The sequence below is a fragment of the Polypterus senegalus genome, chromosome 9 (assembly GCF_016835505.1).
Source record: "Polypterus senegalus isolate Bchr_013 chromosome 9, ASM1683550v1, whole genome shotgun sequence".
In the NCBI taxonomy this organism is placed as follows: domain Eukaryota; kingdom Metazoa; phylum Chordata; class Cladistia; order Polypteriformes; family Polypteridae; genus Polypterus; species Polypterus senegalus.
The window spans coordinates 169524007-169551193 of record NC_053162.1 but is presented as its reverse complement, the minus strand read 5'-3'; the positions used below and the strand labels follow the sequence as shown (position 1 = coordinate 169551193).

Here is a 27187-nt window from a genome sequence, read left to right as displayed (position 1 = left end):
CAAACTGACATGGACTTCTCGTAAACTTGTGCTTTTAACAAAATTCTCTGACAGTCTGTATAAAACATTAAGCAATATACAGTACACGTATGATTCACATACATTTTTGCAGAGCGCCTATTATTGAAGATAACCTTGCAGTGTATTTTTGGAAATCGTTACTGCTATTAATTTAAACCATGACTCTTAACAATTTGAGTCATAGACCCTCTTCCCCAGAAATATTCACATAAACACAACTTTGCATGCAATGAATAAATGAGAAAGTTCACGCGAGAAAAATCAACAGCACCGGGCTGTATAGTGAATATAAATTTTAATTTTTATCTGACCCTCATGGACCCCCTGATATTAAATTAGCACACGTCATTTCTGCCAGTAGCAACTCCTCCTTCGAACCTCTTACCAGGACTCTTTTTCAAACATTCAAACGTCTTTCCTTGACATTTTCATACACAGGATGGAACTTAAGTGAGTTACAAGTTACAAGAAAATTTCTTTAACAAATTACTTGCATGGTAATTAAAAGCTTTTAGTCTTGTCCAAGTAATGTATTCCTAGCATTTAAAATCAAATATTAATAAAAAAAGGACATTTGCAAGACAGAATTTACTAAAATTTACACAACACTGATGCTGCTCCGACCTGAAAAGCATATGCTGCTTAGGAAATACATGCCTTTTGCTAAATGAAACTGAACAAATTAATTCTTCGTCAGCTCATTAACAAGCACAGATGACTTTCTTTTTTTTAACACGTTTATCTCCTAGAATGCAAATGGCCGCCACACCCCTAAAGTGTAATTGGCAGATTACTGACTTTCCCGTCTGGACATGCGCTCCCCAAAGTTTCAATTAACACTTATTAAGAAAAGAAAAAACAGCACACACACAAGGCCTATTTATAGCTCTCAACTTGAACATATAGAACACACACAAACAGTGTGCAGATTTTCAAAATTGCAATTAAGCAAGTCTCTTAGCTTCATTCCTGCCTCGGAAATCAGCTGAGCGTGATTATCAGGAGTAATTAGGGTTCATCTATCCCCTTTAATTGCATACCCTAGATAGTCAAGTTCTGTACATAAATAATTGCCAACCTTTCTATTCTTGATACTTTCCTAGTGTGTACACAAAGTGCGACATCCCCAGGGCTGAGGCGATGTGCTCTGGGGAAAAGCTAGAACTGTAGTGCTTTCGACAAATTTCCAAATGGACTTCCATTGATGTGTGAAGGCCGCATTCACCAGCACATAATATAATAAAACAATATTCTTATCAGTAATAATTTGCCTTGTGTAGAAACAAGAGAAGCGTGTATAATTTAAGCAATTTAATTACAAATTTGGCATGGATGGTGACAGCTGATGTGATCAACAAAGAAATACATAAATGCTTTGACAACAGGAGTCCATTCTCCCCAACACAGCTCATCATTTCCTATTCATCTAAACTTACAAAACTACAGCACTGAGGTTTAAGAGTCCCCAAGAGTTACTTTCAGCTGTACTGCTAGTAATTTGCTCCACATCACTGTGTCATACTTCCCGACATTTGATATTGACAATCAGAACATCTGCAGTCTTCTTAAAGAGTTATTTTAAATTAACATCTTTGACACACTCTAACCATAAAACACTTGTCATCTCCAATAAGCAACATTCTGTCACTACTTGTAAATCTCACAAACTGCACCCTAGAAAATAATAATAATTCTTTATATTTACATAGCACTTTTCTCACTACTCAATGTGCTCTCCATGCAGGGAGGACCTGGGAAGCGAACTTTCAATCTCTTTACTGCAAAGCAGCAGCACTCAGTCCCATCTAGTACTGTCTGTACCCTGACCTCCACTTTGCTGTTGCATCCTTTGTTTAATAAAGATGATGAATCTGCCCAGGTTATTTTAGATGTCATCTCACAAGTGCCTTTTACAGGTTATTCAAAACTTTTTTCAACTTTTTATTCACATTATGATACATAGCTTAAGCATTCTCTTAATTTTTTTTACCAAGTGCCATTTTACGACCATGTCTAGTTAGGAACACCAATATAAGTTAATCAATTATTAATACAGTTATTATATACACTAGCAGTAAAAGGTTTTAGAACACCTTCATTGTTTCAGTTCTTATGGAAATGCATGCAGTTTAATGTCTTAATGTTTCATGAAATGAAGACACAGAACAAATTAACAATGGAAAATATTAAAAAACAAGACATTAAGCCCGTTACAATAACGGGCGCTAGAACAGTAGTGCATAAACATTTGTATGAACAGTAGTGCATAAACATTTGTATGAACAGTCTATATTAAATGGCAAGGGATCTTGTATGTGGCTGTAATATGTGTCACTGTATTGTGTGCCTTTAATTTTCTCTCTCAGTAATACTGGTTTGTATTTCCGTAAAATGCCTGTAATTTTGTCTGACAGTAATACAGTGGAACCTCTGTTCATGACCATAACTCGTTCCAAAACTCTGGTTGTAACCCGATTTGGTCGTGAACCGAAGTAATTTCCCCCATAGGATTGTATGTAAATACAATTAATCCGTTCCAGACCGTATTAACTGTATGTAAAAATATATTTTTTTACATTTTTAAGCACAAATATAGTTAATTATACCACTGAATGCACAGCGTAATAGTAAACTAAATGTAAAAACATTCAATAACACTAAGAAAACCTTAAACAACAGAGAAAACTAACACTGCAAGAGTTTGCGCTATAGCCATACGACCCGCTCGCTAAAAACACCTTTTTAATGAGTTTTAAGCACAGGGAAAAAATGAACATTTGAAAAATCTGTAATTTAATAAACAACCAAGAAAAGTAACATTGCAACAATGTACGCACGTGCCTGTGTGTGTGTATCTCTCTCTCTCGCGGGCCTGTGTGTGTGTGTCTCTCTCTTAAGCGCGCGCCTCTGTGTGTGTGTGTCTGTCTGTCTCACACGCGCCTGTTTGTGTGTGTGTGTCTGTCTTTCGCGCACGCCTGTCTGTCTGTCTGTCTGTCTCTCTCTGCACACGGAATGGACAGGAAGAGACTGAACACGTGCTGTGTGGCCCCGCGCATGCGCACTTCACCAGAAGACACACACACACACGGACACCTGGACGCACACAGGGGTTTTATTAAAGAGGATAAGTCAAGGAATCATTAAGTGTACAAACGTTTATTCCAATTTTTGATTCATCAAAGTAGCCTGCACCTTTGCTGATATAACAGCCAAACTGTGTAACCTTTTTGATTCAGAATGCGATTCAATCTGTGCAAGTTACTGGATATGCCTTTGGCAAAACTACCCCAGACCATCACACTTCCCCCTCCATATTTGACAGTTGGTGTCACACACTGAGGAACCATCACCAAATTGATGGCATACAAACACCTTAAGTGATGAACCGAAGATTTCAAATTTTGATTCATCAGTCCGTCAGACGCTCTTCCAGTCTGCAGTAGTCCACAGCCGGAATTTCAAGGCCCTATTTTGTCCTTTAAGGAATGGCTTTCTTACTGCAACTTGCCCTGTCAAACCTGCAGCACAAAGTCTCCTCTTCACTGTACAAACTGACACTTGCTTTATGTCGACCTGCACTGTAAGTGACCCTCAGAAACTTTGGCTCTGCCAGATCTCCTCCTATCAGAGTTTCTTCCACTTTCCAATTCACCACTGGACTCACTGACACTTTGATTTTTTTTTTTTTTGCAATTTCTCTAAATGAAAAGCCTACACTTCTAAGGGTAATAATGCTCTCATTTTATTTGTTAATTGCTGTTTTCGTGCCATTATCACTGGAATGTAAAACTTTCTACAGTGTAATATTGTCCAAGTAGCACTTCAGGGGGTGTATTAATACAGTCAGTTCCAGCTCAGCTTTAAGACAGATGAGAATGTTTAAGTAATCAATGGAAGTTGTGAAACTTGTACAAATTGTTTTCTTCAACTTGAAGGGCTTCATGTAACTTAATTGTAACCTATTAATTGCTCCCTGCAGAAGGCCCACTTCTAATATTCTGTAATTTCCATTTTTTTCCAGTTTTGTTATCCTAAACTTTAAATTTAAACCTCTGGAAGTTTAATGCTTGCCTCTTCACCATTTTAGGTCATTCATTGCATTCCAGCTGATTCAATTTGAAGAAAAACTGGAAAAACTGATGTGTTGTAAAACTTTCGACCTATAGTGTATGTGTACCCAATGATCAGCTTTCTTGTGTACCTTTGTGTAATTGATGTTCAATCCCACTGCCTTGTGTTTAAGCTTTCTGATCCCGTCTGCACCTTACTCTGAATGTTTTCTGAACTTGACATTACTTTATTTATATTACCTGTAGCTAATGGCACACTTATGACCTCTTCAAAGCTCAGAATACAAAGTGTGCTGCTTACTTCCTGCATTTATATTTATGCCATGCTATTCTTAAAGCACTGACTTTCTTTACTGCTATGACACTCAAACAAGCTCATAAGATTAACTTTTGGATTACTGGAAATGCTTATGACACTTGCTTCAAAGAAAAGTGTGATGGAGTTCAATACCACAACATAGTAAATTCAGCCTGAGGAGAGCAGCACTAGAATAACTTACACAATGATGATGAACTAATCTTTCAGATGTGGTGTGTATACATTTTGAAGAATGTCTGTTTGTTCCAACTATGAATTCACCACCCTGCTCAATTAGCTAATTTCCTCTATAAAGGTTGTTAACTGGAGTTTTAAACTGTAGTCAATTAGCCATATAGTCTAAAAGCCGGATCTTCTGTTAGTCAGACTTTAGCTAGTGTAGATTTAAACCATAGTTCATTGATCTTTGAGCTGCTTTTACTTGACTAAATGTCTGAAATGTTGTATGGTTCCATTCTCTGTTCATTATGTGCAAACAGCAGAAAGTCCTGTCCTCAGCAAAGTGCTTTGCGCAAAAGTAAACAGAGTTAACTGTAATCATAAATACTCAAAATCAGAAGTGGAAAGAATTTATAACAAGTGACGGGAAGCTTTCACAAAAAAAAAAAAAAAAAAAAAAAGAAACAACTATAGCACACAGAAATTTTTTCACAAAGTAAAACAAATCAGTTGAACTTGTCTCTTTTTTAGAAAAACATTTTGACTGTACCCTACAACATTCAGCCCTTAATATATACAGTAAACTCCAGCTGCCAAAGTCTGTGAAGCCATTTAAGGTGAGACTGATAATAAAAAGAAATGATGCAGATAATGGATGTTGTGTAACTGAAGCCTTTGAAATGCAGAATAAATTATTCCACAGAGAGAAAGTTTCCCGGGCAAAGGAGAAAAGCACAGAATAGCATATGTTTAGAAACATTTTAATGACAAAGAGTACAGATCAGAGACAGTCATCAACCAGCAAAAACAAGCAGTACTAATTACAAATCAATCACTGGAAGGCCAACGGGAAGGCCATGGATATAAGAGACAATGGCAGCTTTAGACAGAGAACAGTCCTGCATTCTTCAATCTTCTCCCTTACCACACTCAAAACTCCTTTGACACATTTACTCCTGTCCACAGTTTAAAAGCTATACACGTCCCGTTTACGTGCACTTATTTTTTTTAAACGGGGTGGAGCTTTTCTTCAGCAACACACCCGCCGAGTCACAATCTCCATTGGTCCCATTTCTGTGGATCACACGGACTCTGGGTCTGTTTGGGTTAGTCAGACACATCCATTTGGTCCATCTGTCAGATTTCTTTGAATCTGCAACAAGCAAAGGAAAGATAATTAAAGTTGTCAAAATTTTCCCTCTGAAAGGAGAAAGATCGTGAGAGAGACAGAAGCAAATCCCCGCCAGCAAAGGCCCGACAAATAGTCGACTGTGCCACACCAGTCCCTAGCGCAAGAATTTTTGAGTCTGCAAAGCATGATACTCTGGAACTCTGATAGAAGTCCAGTTTGGAGCTTGTTTTTCCTATTATAAATGGCATACATCTCACAGCCTCAAAAATTCAAACCCGAATAAAAGCACTGAAAATAAAAATAAAAATAAAAAAGGAAGTAAAAGAAGAAGAAGAAGAAAACCACTCATTGATTTGGTACAACAAGGTGGCTAAGTGGCACACTATCTGGGATTAGACAAACTCACTTAGACAAACCTCTCACATCCATGTCTGTCCTGGGAAAACAAAAATACGAAAGGATATAAAGTGAATGTGGAAAAATGTAACAAAAGTTCAGATTAGATCAGGGGAATCCCAATCTTTTTTTTTTCTTTTCGTTTAGTTTTTTTACTTATTTTAACTACCCAGTTTTTATCTCAATTAAGTTCATACTTCCTCGGCAAAAACATGTTTACTGCTAATCTTTAAATACTTAGCTCATTCTTTAGGAACGACATGGAGATAAAAGTTTTTATTATTGTGTGTTATGCGCAGATGTATGACGCTTTATCTATATTTAAATAACGATTACAACAAATACATTTAGTGCGTACAAACAGAGTGGGTTAGATAATACAGTTTCAAGTACAGGTTGCTTTCATTGATAGTTGCAACACAAAAAGCTTTTTGTTTTTTTCACAAATCAATTGAAAAAAATTATTCTTGTTTAAAATCTACCTATTTTCTGATGTGAAATAATGGTACATTTTAAAATTTATTTTCATGGAACAAAAAGTAACATTAGGACTATTTTTTAGAAAGATACTAATTTCTGGTATTCTATCTTTTTCAGTGCTGGGACTTAAAAATGTGTGGAGTTGTTCAATGTACTCCATTTTTGTAAACCCCTATGACATTAATAATTATTATTTTAGCCATAGAAAACCCATTTTGTTTATTTCTGATTTAGTGAAGACATGAACGTCTTTCTATGGGAATTTTCTTTGTAATTTTTTTCTCATTAACAACTCACAATGCAGTTTTGCCAGACACAGTTGCAAAGAACAGTAACATGAGAAAACAGCCACCAAGCTGAAATAAACCTTCCATAAACCAGCCTTTTAAAATTTGCTACCAGGCAGGTTGGCATCAAGCTGCTTCAAGATAAAAAGCTGGACCAAATACACAAATTAAAACCATACCAACACCAAGGAGAAATGGCCCCTCCACCAATTACATACATCATGTTATAGAGCACAATGAACATTGTGCACAGTATAGAATGAGAGCTGAAGTCATCTAATCCATTCAATATGCACATTACTTCTTTTACTTTTTTTATGCTTATCAACCTCCTTTCGGCTATCATATTTACTGATTAATGAACTCATCAAGCTGTGAGCTAATCACATCCTATTGGTCCTGTTCTGCAGTTATATTATTTATAATTGATATGGCTAATCAGTTTCTTGAAAACACTTCCATTTAAATTCTCCATTTTGTATCCACGTTTTACTACCTACTCCATACCTGCTTGGAAAGGCTTACTGAATGAAAGAAATCAAATGCTTTTATTGTAAAGTTCTTGCTAGAATGAAGAGACACTGTCGTTCAGTTCAGAGCAAGAACTACTGATTCAATATAAACTCATGGACTCTATAAGACGTTAACTTTGACACACAATACTCTTTTTTTAATTAGCCTTCACTTAAAATAACATCTCTTACATATCAAATTTTCTGCTACTGTACAACAATCATCCACAATAACTAGTTACCTCTGATTACTGTCCAATTTGCTCTTCTACTGTAATTATGATACTTTATACCTAAAACTTTAAAAGTGAGGGGAAAAAAAAAGGCACTCACCCTCTCTGACGCGTGTAGTACCCACACCAACCTCTGACCTCCTTGAACACAAGCCGGGAAAGAAACTGCAAAAAGAGAGAATCTAGTCAGACAGGTTCCTGACTGGTGGATACCACAATGTTGCTTCACCCCACTGATTTCCAGATCAAGTGACTTCATTAAGTGATATGGCTCTTTAAGGATCTCTTAAGAATTTTTCACCACTTGTATCTGATACTTTGTGGCCCATAAAAAACTTTGTCATTGTGATGTTGAAAAAAAATACAAAAACACAAGTGTTTCATAAAAGTTCACTTCTAAAATTTGGAAGCTACATAAAGCTAAAAACATGAGAAATCTTTGGTAATTTATTTTACATACTTGGCACTTTATTGTATAAATTATTTTAATGAATATAAATTGTTATTGTTTTATTATTCTTAAGTGTTGCAGAATTTCTTTATGTCACTTACTGTTTACTACTTGCTTTTAATGAAAGTCCAATATATATGTCACTTTTATGCATACATAAAATACACCATGGTAAATAATCCAAACATACGAGTTACTCCAAGAAGAAAGAGCAAAGTCACTTCTGCTTATTGAAATACTTGCACTGCCAATCAAAGATGTTAGGAGGCATACAAATTTCTGTTCCCTTTATATGTGTATTAACTTTTTGGATTTTTGTGAGTCTTTCAATGTAATTGCATATCAGGAACATGAAATTTCTAATTTGAAATCACAGTTTGGAGAATTCTGTTACAGACAGAACCACTTCATTATCTGAAATCAAGAACTGTGAGTTTAAATTTGAAAAAGAAAAGCAGAGACATGGAGCATAAAAAAATAACAGCAAGAAAATGAACAAGAAATTATAATCTGCATTTTTCAGTCTGGCCTAAGAAAGTCTGAGGCTATGAGTTAAAAATATTACCCTCACATGTTCCCTTTTCTTGTTGGAAAAAAGTAAATGCTTTATTAGACATTAAAAATAAATGCAGACTGTTGAATAAACATACCAGACAGGCAAGGATGTCAGCAGTGATGAGCATGTAGAAAACATTATTCCACCCAGAAGGAGAGATTAAACCGGCTAAGAGAGGGCCTAGAGCAGCACCTACAGGACACAAGAGGAACTTTACCTGAGAAATTCATCAAATGGGACAGAGACCAAAACAATCACAACTTGTATAATTCTATAATTAAAGTACATGCCACTTTTTCTATGATGACCATTTGTGTTTTTATTCTAGACTTCAGTTTAGTACTCTTCTTATAAAAACCGGACTGGAAAGAAAATAAATTGAATACAAGACAAGTTTATGTCGTGAAGGGCATAGAAAATGGAATAAATGTTCTACAGCATACCTATTGATCCAGTTCCATCAATGATGGCTGTCACAGTTGATAAAGCCTTTGCATTTCCACGCAAACACTCATGAGTTCCCTGAAAGGAAGTGGAAAATATAGATTTATGAATCTGTCCTAAAACAGAAGCCAATGTAGTAGATTTAGATCCTAATATTATTCATTCCCATCGTTTTAGTGAAGATTGATGGAAAAAGACACAACAGACAACTTTTAAAACTGAATTATATTTCCCCTCATCAACAGTTCTCTATATCCATAACCATAATCCATATTACCCAATAGCTCTGTGTAATTCCCTTTCTTCAGAGACCCACATCGTGTTTATATAGTGCATATATCAGAGTTTAGGTTATTTTATACTATTGTCTATATATGCTTCCCTCAAAGTGAGTCAATGGCAGAGTCATGAAATACTCACCAGATCAGCTGATACAGCTGTTGTAATAAGAGCATACGGACCATTTACAAGGCTTCCACAAAACATGAGCATTCCTGTAACAAAAATTAAACGACAGGCATAATACAAAGATAATGATGTTTCATGAAAAAAAAAAAGAAAGACTAGAGAGCATGGGAATTATTCAGCACTCAGAGCTACCTTTTACAACTGTGTTGATAAATTGAGTATTTCTAAAATGAAAGGATACAGAAATGAAAAAAAACCCAGCTGTAACTTTTTCAGATGAGAGAAGGATCTGAAGATGTGTAGCAAACAGTTCAGTAAAGCTTTACGAGTGGCCTGGTAATTAACCTTTGCTGCAGTTCTCTGATAATACTTGCGTCTAGAAATTAAATTTGCCATTTTTCCCACTATTTTGTTTAAGTTCCTTGTCTACCATTTTTATGAGTGTTAAAAAAAAGGACAAGGACATACCAAATTAAAATTAACAAGATTTCATACCTAAAAGGTTCAATTACTACTACTACTTTTAAGATACAAACAAAAACAAAATAAAAAGCTTAAAGGTCTCTAGGAAATTTTTACAAATCAAGAAATCATTTCCAACTACCCAAAAGATTTTTCATTCTTCTTAGCCAGAGCCAGAATCTATTTCACCGGAGTTGTATACAATTTAGCCCAAGAATGTATGTTAGTCCAGGACATTGTTATATATGGAGGTAAGTAACAAATAAACAAGAAATAACTAAAGTAAAAAATTCAAGAATATCTGTATGATGAAAAAGATTGGAGTCATAATATTTCAGACACATAACTAATGAATTCTATAAAGAGGACATGTTTTGTTTCTGCACTCTTCTTTAAGTGTAGGAAAAACATTCTATTTTATTTATTTTTTTCCTTTTTAAGATATATGCTGAGACAGTCTTTCACTAATTCCAAACAAAAATTGTTTTAGAGGCCTATACAAGCATTTTTTCCAATAAATAAAGGAAGGACATTGGGTTCCAGTGTACATAGTGCAAGTGCTGCAAAGTCTTAGGCCTGGACTTTAATATATACTGCACAATGTTCTTGCTAGTTAGAAGTTACACTGTCAAAAGTAAATAGCAAGCAACTTTAACCATTTATTATGTACACTTGCACAAATTCTTAATCTAGCCTTAATTCAGATTTTCTCTCAGGAAAACATTAAGAATGACATAACAGCATTGTGACTGCACTGTCATGGTTAGAAGTACTGAGAAAGGATTTTTGCCCCAGAAGAAGCTTTCTGATATCATACACTAGAAAGATCATACTAGTATATCCAAATACACAATTATTCTCAGACATTCAGTATGCAAAGTATATAGACCTTTTTAAAACATTAAAATCTTCTAGCCTTTTTTTTTTTTTTACATTTACTAGTATTTAAACATTTAATAGCCTTAGATTCTGAAATATTATTCGACGATTGAGCTTTATTAAAATGGCTTGATAATGCATATACTGTACAGCTCTCAATAATCAACTGTAAATTATGCTGTTCGTTTTGAAGTGGGAAGTCAGAACTTCCGAGTTCCTAGTCAAACCTTTCAACTGGAACGCCCCCTTAAGTCAGATTTCCAATATAAAAACTCTGGGCTGTCAAGTCCAAATTTGTCTGGCTTCAAATTATGACATCAATCCAAAATGGCGACATACGCCACAAACTCTAATGAGCGCTGTAGTATTATACTGTTTATTAGCACTTCTGTGTCTACCTGTGGAAATGTTGATATGCTGTTTGGATACAACAAATACAGCATAATGAGTTGTTATCAACTGCTATCTATTCCAGTGGAAAAAAATGTTTAGTCACAAAAGACTGCAGCACTTGACTGTGAAATGTTGATGCAGACACATCTGTCCTTTGTGATGCCACAATTGAAGATTACCATGCTAACTCATCCTTTATATACAATGCACTTGCCTGATATGTATATTTTACTTAATTATTTTTTCACTTTAACAAATATATGTGATGAGCTGCCTTACTTAATAAAAGCACTGCTCTCTAAACAATGTGTCAGTGCCTATAACCCAGTTATAAGCTTATGTGCTAAAAAAACAGTAAGAACAGCTGGATAACAGTTTAGTAAAAAAAATTCCATATTGTAAAAAAGGTCTTCGAATAGAAAAACATGGGAACAAATTAATTAACTTATAAATACATAATAAATATCTGAGTGGTATGTGTAAGTTTTAAATACTAAGTAAATATGGTCTCCTTTCTGACAGAATAACAATCAGGAGTGATGTCTACTTAACATACCATTTTAATAGTACATGCTACTCCAATCAAACTCACAAAAATAAAAAAGTGGAAGACTCAAGCAACTGCGGTGGGTTGGCACCCTGCCGGGATTGGTTCCTGCCTTGTGCCCTATGTTGGCTGGGATTGGCTCCAGCAGACCCCCGTGACCCTGTGTTCGGATTCATCGGGTTGGAAAATGGATGGATAGATGGAAGACTCAAGCAATTAGCTTGATTTATCTAAGACTTTAAACTTATGCAGTACGTAAATAGGTTTACCCTGCTTGTACAGAGGGTAATATTGGGAGAGGCAGCTTAGTAGCATTATAAAGGCAGGGATGTGGAAAACTAGTTGCAGTGTAATGGCACATACTATACCTGTATCAGAAAGTCAGGTCAGGATGCTGAGGTCTAGGGAATCGGAAATGGCAGGGGGTAGATTTTTTAATTTCTACATGGCAATGGAGGAATACCCATTGTACATCTCTAGACAGATCATGGTGTATTCCTAGTTCATAGGTGAGGTCGATTGCACTGAAAATTGTATTAAACTTCACACTGAGGATTAACCATACTTTTAAATGTTTAATAATATTCAGTTTTATTACATTATTAAATTACCTTTCAAATATCTGGACTGTTTTTGTATGGCATAAAAATCTCCTAATTTTATGTCTTGTTTCAATTTCCAAATGCAAAGATGTCTGTACATGCTTAAATGTGACAATACTTCACCACTTGCTTAGGTGGCATTGGTTGACACCCAGCAATTTGCATAAACTTGTATCTAAGATTTAAGGAGAGCCTTCAAAGCTCACTCAAGGCTCTCTCACACTCTTAGCGGTATTGCAAGAATTGTTAAGCTTACTTAAGAGATTTTTAGTTAAGATTAACAAACAAATAAAGAAAATGTCAAAAACAACAAATTCTATTATCTGTTAAAATAATGTAAAAAAATATCTACTACAATTATAACAATAATGAAATAACAATATAGACAAGAAAATATTGCAGACGAAATAGTCATAAGTGTATCAGCTTTATTTATTTAACAAGTCAGCAAGTCTCAACAGCTGAGCTGGCATTTCCTAATGTCTTATTATTTTCTAACATAAGGCTGTGACTCTTGCTAGTTTGAGTGTGTGCAGCCTAAGACACACTAGCGTCATGTCCTTCCTGCCTAACACCTGCACTAGGGGTGAATGCTGCAGAACTGATAATAAGTTCAAGACCTAATTATGTTTAGCACAGGGCAATACAACAAAGGCCATACAAGTCATGTGGACCTGTTCCTGTTGAACTCAAGCTACTACCTCTAAGCAGTAAATTGCTCCACAACTCACTATTATTATTATTATTATTATCATCATGATCCAAGGCAACTTACAACATTTGAAAGATATCAACTGGTTAAATTTCTTTTACTTTTAGTTACTCCAATTGGAGTACAGGCAGGTGAAGTGACTTGCACATGGTCACATAGTGTCAGTAGTGGGTTTTGAACCCACAACCTCAGTGTCTGAAGTCTAAAGCATTAACCACTATGCCACACTGCCTGTCCAGCAACAAAATAACTTGTAATCATGAGATATAAATATAAAATAATGCAAAAATGAAGAATTGAACTTTTTTATAATATAGAGCAAAGCATTTTTTTGGCCTAAGATGACAATTACCCAAAAAAAACATAAAATGATACATTAAGATAAACTTAAAAGAATATTTTTAGCTGATGCTGAAAAGGACAGCCTTTCACTGCTTATTTTCACAGTTCAAGTTTAAATTCAAAACCTAAAAAAGCGTTTTCAGAACATATAGACAAAAAAGAAAAGGCAGACGTTTTGCATTGGGAATTGATAAATGTACAATCACAAATAAGAGTATCTTTAATCTATAGATCAAACTAGCAGTAAGCACCTCAAGCACTCCATATAATATACAGATACCTGTGATAAGCACACTATTAAGAGAACAACAGTTAGTGTTGCCTTTAATACAAATATTGGGTAACTTCATTTTTACTGTAATAGATTCTTATGTTTTCACCCTGCATCATTGATAGACAGATAGATACATATGTCCGATAATAACTCAGCCTGTTAAATGCTGTTTCAAGAAAAGCTTCTAGCTCCTTAAATCTAAAATATTAATAGCAATGATAATAATAATACAAGTTTGTGAAGTACAAAATCATCTTGACAGGAACAGAAAAACCTGTGTTTTTGGTATGAAGAGCAGAAAGAATTCCATACATAAAGGTTTAGATTATATTATTATCTCTATGCACTTTCACTGGGTTTTGTAGGAAAAAGTGTGCTCTGCAGACTTGCTGAGAGTTTGTCACTGCACTCGCTTACTCAAATGTCCATGGGTAGCTTGTCCTTTTACCTGTCACCATCATTTTTGCAATCCAAAAGATTACCACAATACTTTACACAGCCAATGGATAAAGTGCTTATTTGAACTTGCTCAGAGCAACACACCTATTTGCAGTTAAAGCAAAAACAAAATTGAGGATTAAACCAAGTTTTTCTACGTTTTGACCCATAAACCGAAAAAAAAGATTTTCAGTAGGTCAGTACTTCAAGGTAAATCCTATATAACTGGAAAATGGGATAAAGCAATTCAATGTTAGATTTGAATTGCAGTTAAAATTGATTATAAAAATGCACAATTCTCTTTCAGTTAGAGGAATTAGGAAATAACAAAGTTTTAACGTAATTTGGAGATTTCAATGACAAATAATACAATTCTGGCATATAAAATAGTTTAGTGCATGACATCTGCCATTCTTAGTCTTAATTTAGCAAGAATTTCAGGTTTAAGGAATAATGGTTAAAGATTCAAACATAACACACAAGGTTAGTACTTCAGTATATCATGCCCTCCATACAAAGGCTGCTTGCTTAAATAAACACAAAATAAATATGCATGAATGTAACCTGTGGTTGTGTCATTAAGCAAACACTTCACCCGCTCTCATCTACTGCTGTACTTTAGGCACTTTCATGAGGTAATATAGTGTAAAAATACCTTGACTGCAGTGTCTTTAAATAGGAAATTATACTGGATAAAGCTTTGTACACTCTATTCCATGATAAAAAAACATGCATCTGTTTGCTGATAAATTCAGGTGGTTTAAACGGTTAGCTGTTTGCTTTCAAGCTTAGATTTCTGGGACAAAAAAAGTTTGCTACAATTGCCAAATAAAAGTCCTTGGTCTTTAAAAATATCAAACCTATCCTTTAAAGTGGAAAATCTCAGATTTACTATAATATTAAGATACGTCGTATCTAACATGTATTTAGCTTAAATAAATATATTAATACCATACCTTGTTATGAAATTATACAAGGAAATATCATTAAATTGAATAAACCTGGCAGATTCTTTTAAAAGTGTCTCTTCATACCCCTGAAGAATCGTGATTAGTGATTGAATAGCACCTTTCACACATTACACAGAACGCTTCTGCATTTACTGCATTGTAGCAGAAAAAGAAATGCATTACTACACATATGTAGAGCAGCAAAAGATAATCAAATAAAGAAGAATGTGATTTAAAGTGTTCCTAATGCTGATTTTTTTCAAATGTAGTATTTATCATCAGCCTCATAATAATAAACCCATTAATTGAGAACATTTTTTTCCTACAAATATGGCAGAATTACTTGATTACTTGCCAACTACTCTATTTAAAAAAAATAAACTAGGAAAAAATTGTCCCCTGTGACTTTAGGGAGCAGATGTAAATGTTGTGTGCATAAAGGAGAAAATAATAATTAACAATAAAAATAAATATGTAAATAATAAATCAGTCTCGTTCATGAGAGAGTGAAGGTATTCTCTTAAAATTAGTTTTGATGAACTAGGATGCAAACTTAAGAAATGTCTGTAATTACCTATGGTGGTTGCCAGGCCATTCTGTCCAATATGATTGTACAAAAAAAGCTGGGGGTGGAGAAATAATCAGAAATAAATCACCCAATAATAGAACAATGAAAAGGCTTGCATGAGTCGTGCAGTATATGCCCACTTACCATAGGGGCTGCCACAACCAACATAACACAGCACGTCGTGGCCCTGCCTCCAGTGTAGTCTGATATAACACCAGCGAAAATTCCACCTGCATGCAGAAAGAAAAGATGTCAGCATCCAGCTAGTTGACTTCTGATGCTGCTGCCTACACAAAAGCTGTTGTTTGAGTGATCAAACTACACCCCTCTCAAAGTATCACTAAAATATCTTTAAAACAAAAGCCAAAAAAAAAAAAAAAAGGGTCACTGCTTTTTGCAGATGATGAAGTCCTGTTTGCTTCATCGGGCCATGATCTTCAGCTCTTTCTGGATCGGTTTGCAGCTGAATGTGAAGTGGTTGGGATGGGACTCAGCACCTCCAAATCCAAGACCATGGTCCTCAGCCAGGAAAGGGTGGAATGCCCTCTCAGGGTTGGGAGCGAGTTCTTGCCCCAAGTGGAGGAGTTCAAGTATCTTGGGGTCTTGTTCACAATTGAGGGAAGAATGATGCGCGAGATCGACAGGCGGATCGGTGCGGCATCCGCAGTGATGCGGGCTCTGCATCGGTCGGTTGTGGTGAAAAAAGAGCTGAGCCATAAGGCAAAGCTCTCAATTTACCAGTCATGAGCTATGGGTAGTGACCGAAAGAACAAGATCGCGAATACAAGCGGCTGAAATGAGTTTCCTCCGCAGGGTATTTGGGATCTCCCTTAAAGATAGGGTGAGAAGCTCAGTCATCCAGGAGGGGCTCAGAGTAGAGCCGCTGCTTCTACGCATCAAGAGGAGTCAGATGAGGTGGCTCGGGCATCTGATCAGGATGTCTCCTGGACGCCTCCCTGGATAGGTGTTCCGGGTACATCCAACTGGGAGGAGGCCCCGGGGAAGACCCAGGACACGCTGGAGGGACTATGTCTCCTGGCTAGCCTGGGAAGCCCTCAGGATTCCCCCGGAAGAGCTAGAAGTGGCTGGGGAGAGGGAAGTCTGGGCATCTCTGCTCAAGCTGCTGCCCCCATGACCCGATCTCAGATAAGCGGAAGAGGATGGATGGATGAATGAACAAAAGCCATACTGATAACTACTGTAAGCTAACTGCAAACAACACTTCTGGCCTTTTCTATGTAATTCCAGAGGTATTTAAATTTAGTTCTGTACAACAAAAAGAACTTTTGGGCTATCAGACAACCATGACACGATAAGATTAAAGGAAAAGTGGTGGGCAGCTCTTGTAGACCTACTCAGATTCTAGTTATACTAAAAAATCTCTATAAAGCAATTTTCCCCAAAGTGTACTTTGCACTCATAATATTGATCTTTCCCAATCCCTTCTCATTTTCTTAGGATAAGGGACATTAACATCTCATAAGTCCCTAGGATCAAGCATCAGGAGAGATCTTATCAGCGGAGTTGTGCAGACTTCACCATTGTAAAATGAAATCTTTTATTATATCTTACAGAACAATGGAAAGTATTTGTTGCTGGTTCCACTGAGGGAGAAATATTAAAAGTCAAATACACTAAAGGTCTCTGATAAATAAAGCCCAGGTTATAGTGCACAGTAGAGTGCTTTTCTCTTAAAAAATCAGAACTGTCAAAAGCTTACAAAGTGAAAAAAATGACTAACATCTTACCTAGTATACCTCCAACATCAAACAGGGTGGACATGTCCCCAGCACCCTTAGCATCAAAATGTGCTGAAACAGAAAGTAGCTATTTAGATTGGGGTCTTAAAATCAGTTTTATTTTCTCACAAATATTGTCCCCTCTTTGTAATAAGTTAAATAAAATTTAATATATCACTGTGCTCTGTGCAAATATATTTTATAAATCTACTTTTCTTTCTACTCACATGCACAGTTGACACAGAGCCAGATTTAGCAGAGGGGTTCACCATATAGAACTGCTAGGCAAGCATCGTAAGACAAGACAGTTAGGGACAACTTGCGAAATGGGCAGTCAGACTAATGACCACTGTATACTATTTTTGTGTGTCAAAATCAGCATGAAATTGTATCCTCTTTTGCCTTGTTTGGAATGGCATAATTTACCTAAGTGGAGGGCCTGCACATGAAGAAAGAGTATAAAGCCTTGGAACATTGCCCAGCACACCTTTGAAGCCGACGGACGGACGGACGGGAGATAACATTATCCGATCCTGAAAATCCTTCCAATGCAGCAGTGAAAATGGCAGACTCTACACACCGGGCTACCACTCCCAAACTGGGTTCTTGCCTTTGGCGTCCTTTGTCTGTTATGCAGCGTAAGCCATCATTAAACAAAGCTAAGTTATTTCTCCTATGTGATTCTTACCGTTGTATCACTAAGGGAGGGGTATCGCCTTTTTATATTATATCTAAATAGATTCGGGTTAGGTAACATGCTGCAGTTACAAAAGACCTCATTCCAACAAGGGAGCTAACACCCCCTGCTGGATATACCCTCCCCCTCATTTTTAAAATTTCTCAGATTTATATTTTGTAATTTGGTTGTCTAGTATTTACATATTTTTATTGCAAGAATGTATGTGTAACCAACTAGAATAGCAGAAACAATGAAAAAATTACACTTTACATTCTTTTTACAACAAGTGCACAAATTGCATATACATATATTAGTAACAGCAAGTTGTCTGGGCATAAATAAAAATTCATAATTATGTTTCAGGTCATAATTGAAAATAAAAATGCAATTTGTAGCATATGAATTCACAAAACAAAATGTACTCTTATTCTAATGTCCTAAACGAGACTGGTTTCTATTGACTTGTGGCTGTGCTTCACTTGACTTATTTCTATTAATGACACACATCCCCACTTAAGTACATGATTATGAAGTGCTCGCCATGTGACTCTCTCATTTGTGAAAAGTGCAAATGCTACCTTTGCGACCACTGAAAATTGCTGCCTTGCACTCTTCTAATAGTCAGCAAGTGCCGCTGAAGGAGAGAGACCCTTGTTTGAGGCACAGTGTAGATATATGCTCCAGAAAAGCTGTTGGTGCAACACCTTAAAATCACTGGGATATGGTTTTGCCCTGAATTGTACACTTCTTGTGTCTGTAGTTTTTTGGACATTGTTGGGGTGCCAGACACTGGTCACCTTGACATTTTCAGTAATTACTCCAATGCAAGTAGCCAATCCATGTGCCTTTACTGTTATGTATTCATAACTAAACAAATACAAAGAAGCATAACAGTATTTCTGTGAAGATAAGCATTCTCTAAAAGAACAATAAGGATGAACAAATTATCCAAATAATATAAAGATAAACTACTCAAAATGTTAATATTAATACATTTTTAATAATCTCTTCAAATCTCCAAATTCTGTATGTTTCTGTGTTTATTCTGAAATTCCCTTTTATATGTCAATTCTGCGATTGTTCCTGTGTTTTCCATATCAAGTAAATCATAGGGCTTGGATTTAAGTTAAAAGAAAAAAAAAATTCTTTAAAGGATAAGTTTGGTATTTTTTCCAAGTCAAAATTACTTTTTCACAAACATGGCATATATACATTTGCCAAGCAGAATTGTGTTCTAAAATTAATTGCTTTCTACAAATTTAAAAAAAACTTCTTGCCTGCATTGGCACTAGACATTGTAATCTATGAGGCAGACAGGAAAAGCTTCAAAACTTACCAAATACGTCCATTTTTCCAAGTCAAGACAGTTGTTGAGTATTGATCTGCGTCATGTAATTACATATACATTGTGAAATAGTTTATACATGTCACTTTTGAACAAAAAAAAAACACCAATAATATGAGATGCAGCCATTTTTAGAAGATGACTAGCCATGAATGATAATGTTGAAATTCAAATAAGTGAATCAAAAAGAAATCTTTACCACATAAAAAAAAAAGCAGTATCAAGAATATGCAATAAAAATGAGTATTTCCAGATCCCTTTTGTTGTCAAAAATAAGCATTAGAAACACAGAATGGGCGGATCAATACTCGACAGCTGAGAAATAGACATATTTGGCAAAGTTTTTAAGCTTTTCCTTCTTGCCCGATAACCTCTACTGTAAATTTATAGATAGTGCTTAACTTTAGAACAGAATTCTAAATGCATATATACAACATTTATGAAGAACTTTGACGTGAAAACTACTGAACTTATCCTTTACCAGTGCTTTCAGATATTTTGACTTTCAATTTGATAAAAAACTGACAGTAGCATGACTGAAAGTTTGCATCAAATATCTAAATACGTAAAATGGTGAAAAATAGAACTCAACTTAGGAGGTCAACCATGCCTTTCTTTCCTTCCCTCCTAAAATGCACATTCTATCAAGCATATGTCAATTTGTTTATACAGTACATTATACAGTGGATTCTAAAGTCTAGTGGCATGCTACAATAAAATCATTTCAGTCACTGTGAACTATGGAGGGAAGAACTACTAAAGACAGAGAAAGTTTTTTTCAATCACCGTTCTCGTACATAAAAAAAAACTAAGAGCTTGTATAAAAAATTCAGAAGCACACAAACTGAAAACTGTTCCTTTATAGAAGTGCAAAAAACGCCACATGGCTCTAAAGCGGCTAACAGGTTTCACTTACCCACATTGGCAATGTACAGAGGAAGCCAATACAGGAACGTATAGCTAACCAATTTGGCAAATAACAGACACAGGGAAAATTCCACCACACCCTGTTAATCAGAGGAAATAAAATTAGTGCATTAGAATACTCACCCTGTTATTACAGATGACACCAAGTGTCTGGCCGTATCATTTAAAGCAGATCTTCTATGGATATGGTTACATACAGTAGGCACATTGTTTTTTTTTCCCTCTCATAATATCACAGAATATCTTAATCAGATTACAATAACACTGCCAGCCATCTAGAAACATTACTTGATGACTGAAAATAACAGGTTCAACTCTCAGGATATAGTTTAAACCGCTGGTTTGTTTTGCTAATCTTTATACACATACAGGTTACAATTTTCAGAGCACCCTAAAGTGTAACCTTTTTCTGCAACTGGCTTGATGGCTTAAAGTCCATTCCCTTTTAACATTCACTACTTTAGCTGAAGACTCACCGGTATTCGGAGTGCTCCCAAAAAGCTGATGGCTTCTGGCTCATCGCTTGCCACCTGCACAGATCGCACACCGTTTACCTGGTTGTGAGCAGGACTACCAAATATTTCCTCATTGCTACTGGAACGCAGCAGAGGTTCTTGTTCGGGAAGATCCTAAAAACAGAGTTACCTTTTGTCAGGAATACACAACAAACTTCATCTGAATAAATAATAAGAGCTACATTTTCATCTGTAACAACATGTTAAGTACAAACACACAACAGAAGTATGCTGAGCTTGTCTAACTATACTAGCAAAACAGCTTATGAGATACAGTCTCTCCACATAGAATACGTCACACTTGGAATTTACAACAGACTAAGTAGTAAGAGTGTTTTAAACTGAATTTACAAACTAATAAATCTTGCACCATTACCAAGACTTTGGTAAAAGAGAGTTACGTATATTTAGTTTTAAACCAAACTGTCACCTCAGAAACTCCTGACTACATGCACAAATCCACACTCCACATCAAACGAATAAGCAAGATGGAGGGCATCATACTTACATGGTGCTGTGGTAGGGAGCAGTTCACATCTTCTGGTTCTAAAAACAATAAAACAAAATATGACATAGTGAACGGATTTAAAATGAGGTCTATTCCTCTACTGATTCCAGTGTAAATCATCCCACATAAACTGAATGTCTAAATTTTACAGCAGGTCTTTGTCATGTGCCATATGACGAGCTTTTTATGTTATCGCAAAAAATGAGTGCAGTTTTATTGTGAACTTCTACAAAAATTGAATTGGCAACTTACTCTCAACAAGGAAGAAAAAGCAGACAACTCCCATTACAGCAATGATGATGCCTGGTACAATGAAGGACAATCCCCAAGAAGTAGACACAAAGACTCCTGCAATAAGTGAACCCAAGATGTTCCCCACAGATGTGTGTGAATTCCAAATACCCATGATGAGGCCACGCCTGAAAAAAGAAAAACCTGTTAAAATCACATCAGTGAACTTACCTTTCTGTGACAACCAGTTTTTCAATGAAAAGGAAAACAATAAACTGTGCTAAATGCTCAAGATATAAATTGCTAGCAGAAGTACTAAAAAGATAGACTTTTAATTTGGGATGATGTTATTAGTTTGTAGTTCAGGTAATGTTCACACGTGCATTTTCTTCTTCTCATGCCTTAGCTCAGCTTTAAATCTAAAAATATGACGGCAAATCAGTAAGTTTCATGGGAAGGCATCCAAGATATTTAAAAGTCGTAGATTGGTACAAGTAGCTAATATGGTTGGTGGCTCTGCCAATGTTCAGGTTTGTTAAAAATTCTATAATCTTTAACAAAACACATACCAAGTTAAAGATAACAGCACAACTATGTCAATGTTCAAAATGTTCAAACTTTACTAAAACACCGATAAAAGTACCAGCAACAGCATGAAAATATACTTAGCCCTAATACACTGTAAGGAAAGTAGCAAAGAAGACAATAACAAATTCAAGGATCACAACTGCAGAAGTAACATTTCTATGTGCATTCTGAGGTCACTAAGGCCGGGCTTATACTTCATGAATGCGACGCATGCTCCAGCGGACACTCCTGCTATGCAAGTGTTTTACTGTTTATACTTGCAAATCTGGAAGAATCCACCAGGTGGCAGTGTGAGATATTACCACGGTGAGAACAGGTTTGGCTTTGCTGTGTTGTGAATTGCTTGGAACATCCATTAAATTCCAAGGACACCTTTACGCAATACTGTATCCCTGAAAAGGATGTTTAATAATTAAATCCATCAATTCAGGGATGTGTCCATTCCAGCAAGCATTGGGCACGAGGCAGAAACAATCCCTAGACAGGGCATCTGCTCATCGCAAAGTGAATACAAATACACTACATACAAATACACATATACTACATCCTGTAGGATCCGTATAGCGGCTTTCTGTCACATGTAGATAGTATAAACAGAGACTCTGACGTCACATTCAAACTTTTATCACACTGCACCCCCCATCTTTTTGCTGGTACTGCAACTCGCACACATGTTGTGTTAATTTCTGAGGACCTTCTCAGAGGACAAGTCAAATGAATGCTGGGAACGCGTGGCAGCCATGATGCATGCGCGTATTTATTCTGAGCGTGAAGTATAAACAAGCCCTTAGTCTCACAGTCAACATCTTCATAATATACCCTTACCAACAGGCTAAATGGAGGATGCTGCAGAATAAACCCGTTCACAAATAAGTGGATGGACATTGCCACAAACCATAGACATTCTGAACATAAATAGGTGATATTGTGAAAGAAAACTGAAATAGAACTATTTTGGATATTTGGGTTTCTCACACCTTCATTACGTGTGAAGTCAAAATAAAGGAATATTGTACCCAAATAAGTCAGGAGTTATTATATACTATAATAATATGATTTATATTGTAGGGATGGGGATATTTTGATGTTATTAGGCTTTAGATCGTTAGTAAAAATCATCATTGGTATTGACTAACAAACACAAGGTATTACAGCCAAAAAGCTAATTGCATTCAACAGAAAGCTGTACCTTGGTCTAACGGGGGCTTCCCTTAATTAGATTAAATTGCAAAATGACTTCCAACCAACAAAGAAACAATTTACTGAAAACAAAATTAATATCCTGCTATAGTCCTCTCAGCCTTCATATTAAAAAATTAAACCTGTAGTTTAATTTGAATGGTATATTTCACCAACAACATAATCCTGAATAGCATCCACCAATCCATCCCAAGAAAATTCCCAACTTTATTAATTGCAGAAATGGTTTTCTGCTGTTAGAGCGGTTTGCACAGTAGCAAACAGAACAGATTAATTTTCACTAATGTCCTTAAGAAAACAAAAAACCATTACTCATTTCAAAACATTTGTTTTAGATATCTAGTAAACAACAAAATGTCATTTTTATATTCTGGTTCATAAAATATAGTTTATTATCCATTTTCTTTATATGTTTTGTCATTCATCTTTAAAAAAAAGGTGCCAATCACTTTTTATCAGTGTCTTGGCTATTGAATTGTGCACTATCCTATGTTGCACTACTTCACGCCTACAAGACAATTGTGATCTATGAGGAACATAAATAACATAAATATGAGGAATAATAAATAACACAACTGTTGCTTTGTCTGTTTTGCAGCTGGCTTACTCCTTAAAAAGGTATACTAAGAGGCAGAGGTTGACAGTTGCAGTCATAGTTATTTATGCAGCACAAATTAAACTAAAAGAGCTATCCATACTTACTTGCCCTTTCCAAACCAGTTCCCAACACAGGCTACAACTGCTGGCCAGCCAGTAGTCTGAACTAGTCCGTTCATTGCCTGTGAAAACACAATTTTATACACGAGTCACAAGCCAGTGAGAAGATGGCAAATGAGTTAAGGCTGTTTGTATTTTAATCTACTCAAACATTAAAAGAAAGCATGTAACAGGACACAAAATGTACACAAGACTTAAAAGAAGCACTTTGCCAGATGATTGTCCAACAGTTCAAAAAGTATGCAACTTACCTGTGCAAAAACATAGAACCAGATAGAGTGTATTTTCCAGTAGAAACCGAAACCAAAGAGTGTAGTGAAGAAGCCACTGAGCAGCATCCCAGTTGACAGGTAGTAACGTAGTGGGAGACGCTCCCCAAAGATGCCACTAAAAGAAAAACAATCAGCCAATGCAGAAGTAGAGATATTACAATAATGAGCCTAAAAATATAAACAAATTAATGAAGCAATGTCTTATTATGTTATGTGGTGCCTTATACATCTAGTATCAGCACAAAGTTCTTTAGAAAAGAAAAAGAGATTCAGTATTTTAAAGAAATGCCAAGGGATCAATTTAACAAAAGTATCAGTGCAGTAGAACCATAAAATGTGCAAGAACTGAGAAGGACTGACTGAAGGAGAAAAAAAATTTTTTTTTGTTGTGCCGTTTGGGAGTTCAGAGGCTACCATAGCAACATCAGGCACAGAACAGGACCCAACCTTGGATGGCACACCAGTCCTTCATATATGGTCTATTGATGCACACACCGACAAAGAGACGATTTAGAATCACCAAATAACCTGATTAGCACATCTTTGGATGTCTGAGGAGAAACCAGAGTACTCAGAGAGACAATGGAATAGCCATAAACTCTACAGAGACAGTGACCACTGCAGACCCTGCACTACCAGAACAGTCACCACTTTGATTAGGCCAGGTATATTAAGAGACTGAAAAAGAGTGGCAGAAACATTGGCATCTGTTTTAGTGACACTGTTACATATAGGGCAAACCAAGAAAGAAATAATCAATGCTACATTAACAAAAGATAAGGGAGTTGAAAACATAATATTAAGTGTTGATCGCTCATAGATTGGTTTTCCTGCTAGTCCAATCTTCTAAATGCTCAAAGTGCATATTGTGAACAATGTCATTTGCTTATTAATTTGAATTTGTAAAAAGTTCACCCATAAGCAAACAGGTATGTATGTTTCAAACCTTCAAATTTTAATGGCCTACTGAAGAGGATAAATTGAGAAAGTACTGAGATAGTCCCAAGAAAGCTGGTGAAACGTTGTTAGAACATAACATTTAGAAAAAGTAAAACAAATGAGCATTACTAAGTCAATTCCCTGAAGTAGTACTGAAGCAGCACTATAAAAGAAAATTTCAGGCCAGTAAATGCAGGAATATTGGTTTAGATAGCCCAACAGAGCAGACTGGTCTTTACTCAGATAAACAAAAATGATTACACATAATTAAACAGCAGGGAAGCAAAATTGCTGTACAGTTTTTAAATCCCTTCACTGCCTCCTCAATAACGGAGTGCAAATAATGTACTACAAAACAAATATATTTCCACATAAACTGTTCTTTCTGTAGCAATGTTATAAAGGTCACAAATAAGTAACAAAAATGAATGCAAAGGAAACTGATACAACACAGGTGACACAGTGGTGACAATAACAGCTAAACAGTTTCTGATGTCTGGTTTCAAATGCCAGTCCAGTCACTGTTTGAAAAGAGTGAGAACATTGCTTGTGTGTCAGTATAATCTTTCTCCAAGTACTCTGGTTTCCTCTTGTAAATGAATAAAATTAACCTATGGCTGACTGGAAGCTATTAAAAGTCTTCAAATAATCATATTTGGGTGTGTGGATGAGCATGCCCTATATTGGACTGGCACTTTACTCAGTTGGTTTGTTTCCACCTTGTGCCCATTTCTGCCTGAAAAGTTCCCTGTGAGCCTGTAATGGACTTAGCCGATTCAGAAAATTGGATGGATGGTATATAACAATTATCAAATGACACAGTATGTAATGCTTTTCTTCAGGGTAAGGCACATAACAGGCTACAAACTAGGCTGACCTACCTGATAAACATTCCTATGGCGTAGGTAACCAGAAACGAATTATCCAAGGCACCAAAGAGCGTCTGATAGTTTGTTTGATCTGAAAATAAAAAAAAATATATATATATAAAAGGGGAACTGAAAGTTAATTGTTTAGAAGCACAAAGAAAACGACTTGCCCTCTTGCAAATTCGTTCTGATAACACGCCCAGATGTTCACCATAAGATAGCCTACATTTGGTGAGGCCAAGGGTCTAGGGGTGGTTATAGAACTGCTCAGAAAAAGGAACTATATATTAGTAACTGAGAGATAAAAATGACCACCTAACTGAGGAGCAGCAATTCTTTACACCTTTTTTTTTTGCACACATTTAATTTCTTGGTTGTACTGCCAGGCTTAAAACTTATCATGGAATCACAATAAAATAATAAACAGTAGAAGCTTTCTAGTCACATATTCTAAATATTAAAATAAGTACAAGACTTATTCCTAATGCATTTTTAACCTTTAAGCCAGCCTGCCTGCTAATTAAAAAACTAAAATTAATAAGAAAAAACACAACTACACACTAACAGCACCTGATGGGGCCCCGGGGAGATGGGAGGTGGTTGGGATGTTAGTATGCCGTTCAGCATCACAAAAGAAAAACTAATAGTGTAACACTATAGCATCAAGGTGTGCTTTTGTGCATTTTGAAACATAATATAAAATAGCTCAGCTAAGTCACTCTATGTTTGCTTCATGGCCAGGTCTAGTTTGGAAGTGAAAACACATTGTCTTTTCAATGTAGACATTGAAGATTTCCTAGAATTAGTATGGCAGTGCCACTTGCAAAAACTGAACGAATCAGGCAATGTGCAAATAAGAACAACTATAAAAAGCACAGGCTTAGTGTCCCACAGCAAGGTAGGCTGAAGGTTTTACACTTGAGAACATAATAACATATTTGATGAGAACATATCAGGCTGAACAACCATAGTGTGACAATTCCTTTTCATCTCACTTTCACATAAAAATCATCTAGTTGAGTG

General features: G+C 36.0%; 1 protein-coding gene across 3 annotated transcripts in view; it reads right to left on the bottom strand.

Annotated features, from left to right (window-relative positions):
* Positions 1 to 5314: 5314 nt before the first annotated feature.
* slc37a2 (solute carrier family 37 member 2) overlaps positions 5315 to 27187 on the bottom strand; it is a 35630-nt gene continuing 13757 nt past the window's right edge. The window contains exons 4-19 of one of the 3 annotated variants that reach the window (XM_039764204.1): positions 26177 to 26255; positions 24336 to 24471; positions 24070 to 24146; positions 21601 to 21767; positions 21349 to 21386; positions 20802 to 20954; positions 20315 to 20405; positions 17384 to 17446; positions 15780 to 15865; positions 15642 to 15690; positions 9481 to 9554; positions 9060 to 9138; positions 8711 to 8808; positions 7710 to 7774; positions 6118 to 6137; positions 5315 to 5722 (exon numbers count right to left, since the gene is read on the bottom strand). In XM_039764204.1, the coding sequence (XP_039620138.1) occupies positions 5559 to 5722; positions 6118 to 6137; positions 7710 to 7774; positions 8711 to 8808; positions 9060 to 9138; positions 9481 to 9554; positions 15642 to 15690; positions 15780 to 15865; positions 17384 to 17446; positions 20315 to 20405; positions 20802 to 20954; positions 21349 to 21386; positions 21601 to 21767; positions 24070 to 24146; positions 24336 to 24471; positions 26177 to 26255 (1439 nt within the window). In that variant the 3' untranslated portion in view covers positions 5315 to 5558. Of the gene's footprint in view, positions 5723 to 6107; positions 6138 to 7709; positions 7775 to 8710; positions 8809 to 9059; positions 9139 to 9480; positions 9555 to 15641; positions 15691 to 15779; positions 15866 to 17383; positions 17447 to 20314; positions 20406 to 20801; positions 20955 to 21348; positions 21387 to 21600; positions 21768 to 24069; positions 24147 to 24335; positions 24472 to 26176; positions 26256 to 27187 lie in introns of all 3 variants that reach the window. The other 2 variants (XM_039764205.1, XM_039764206.1) reach the window with 2 other exon arrangements.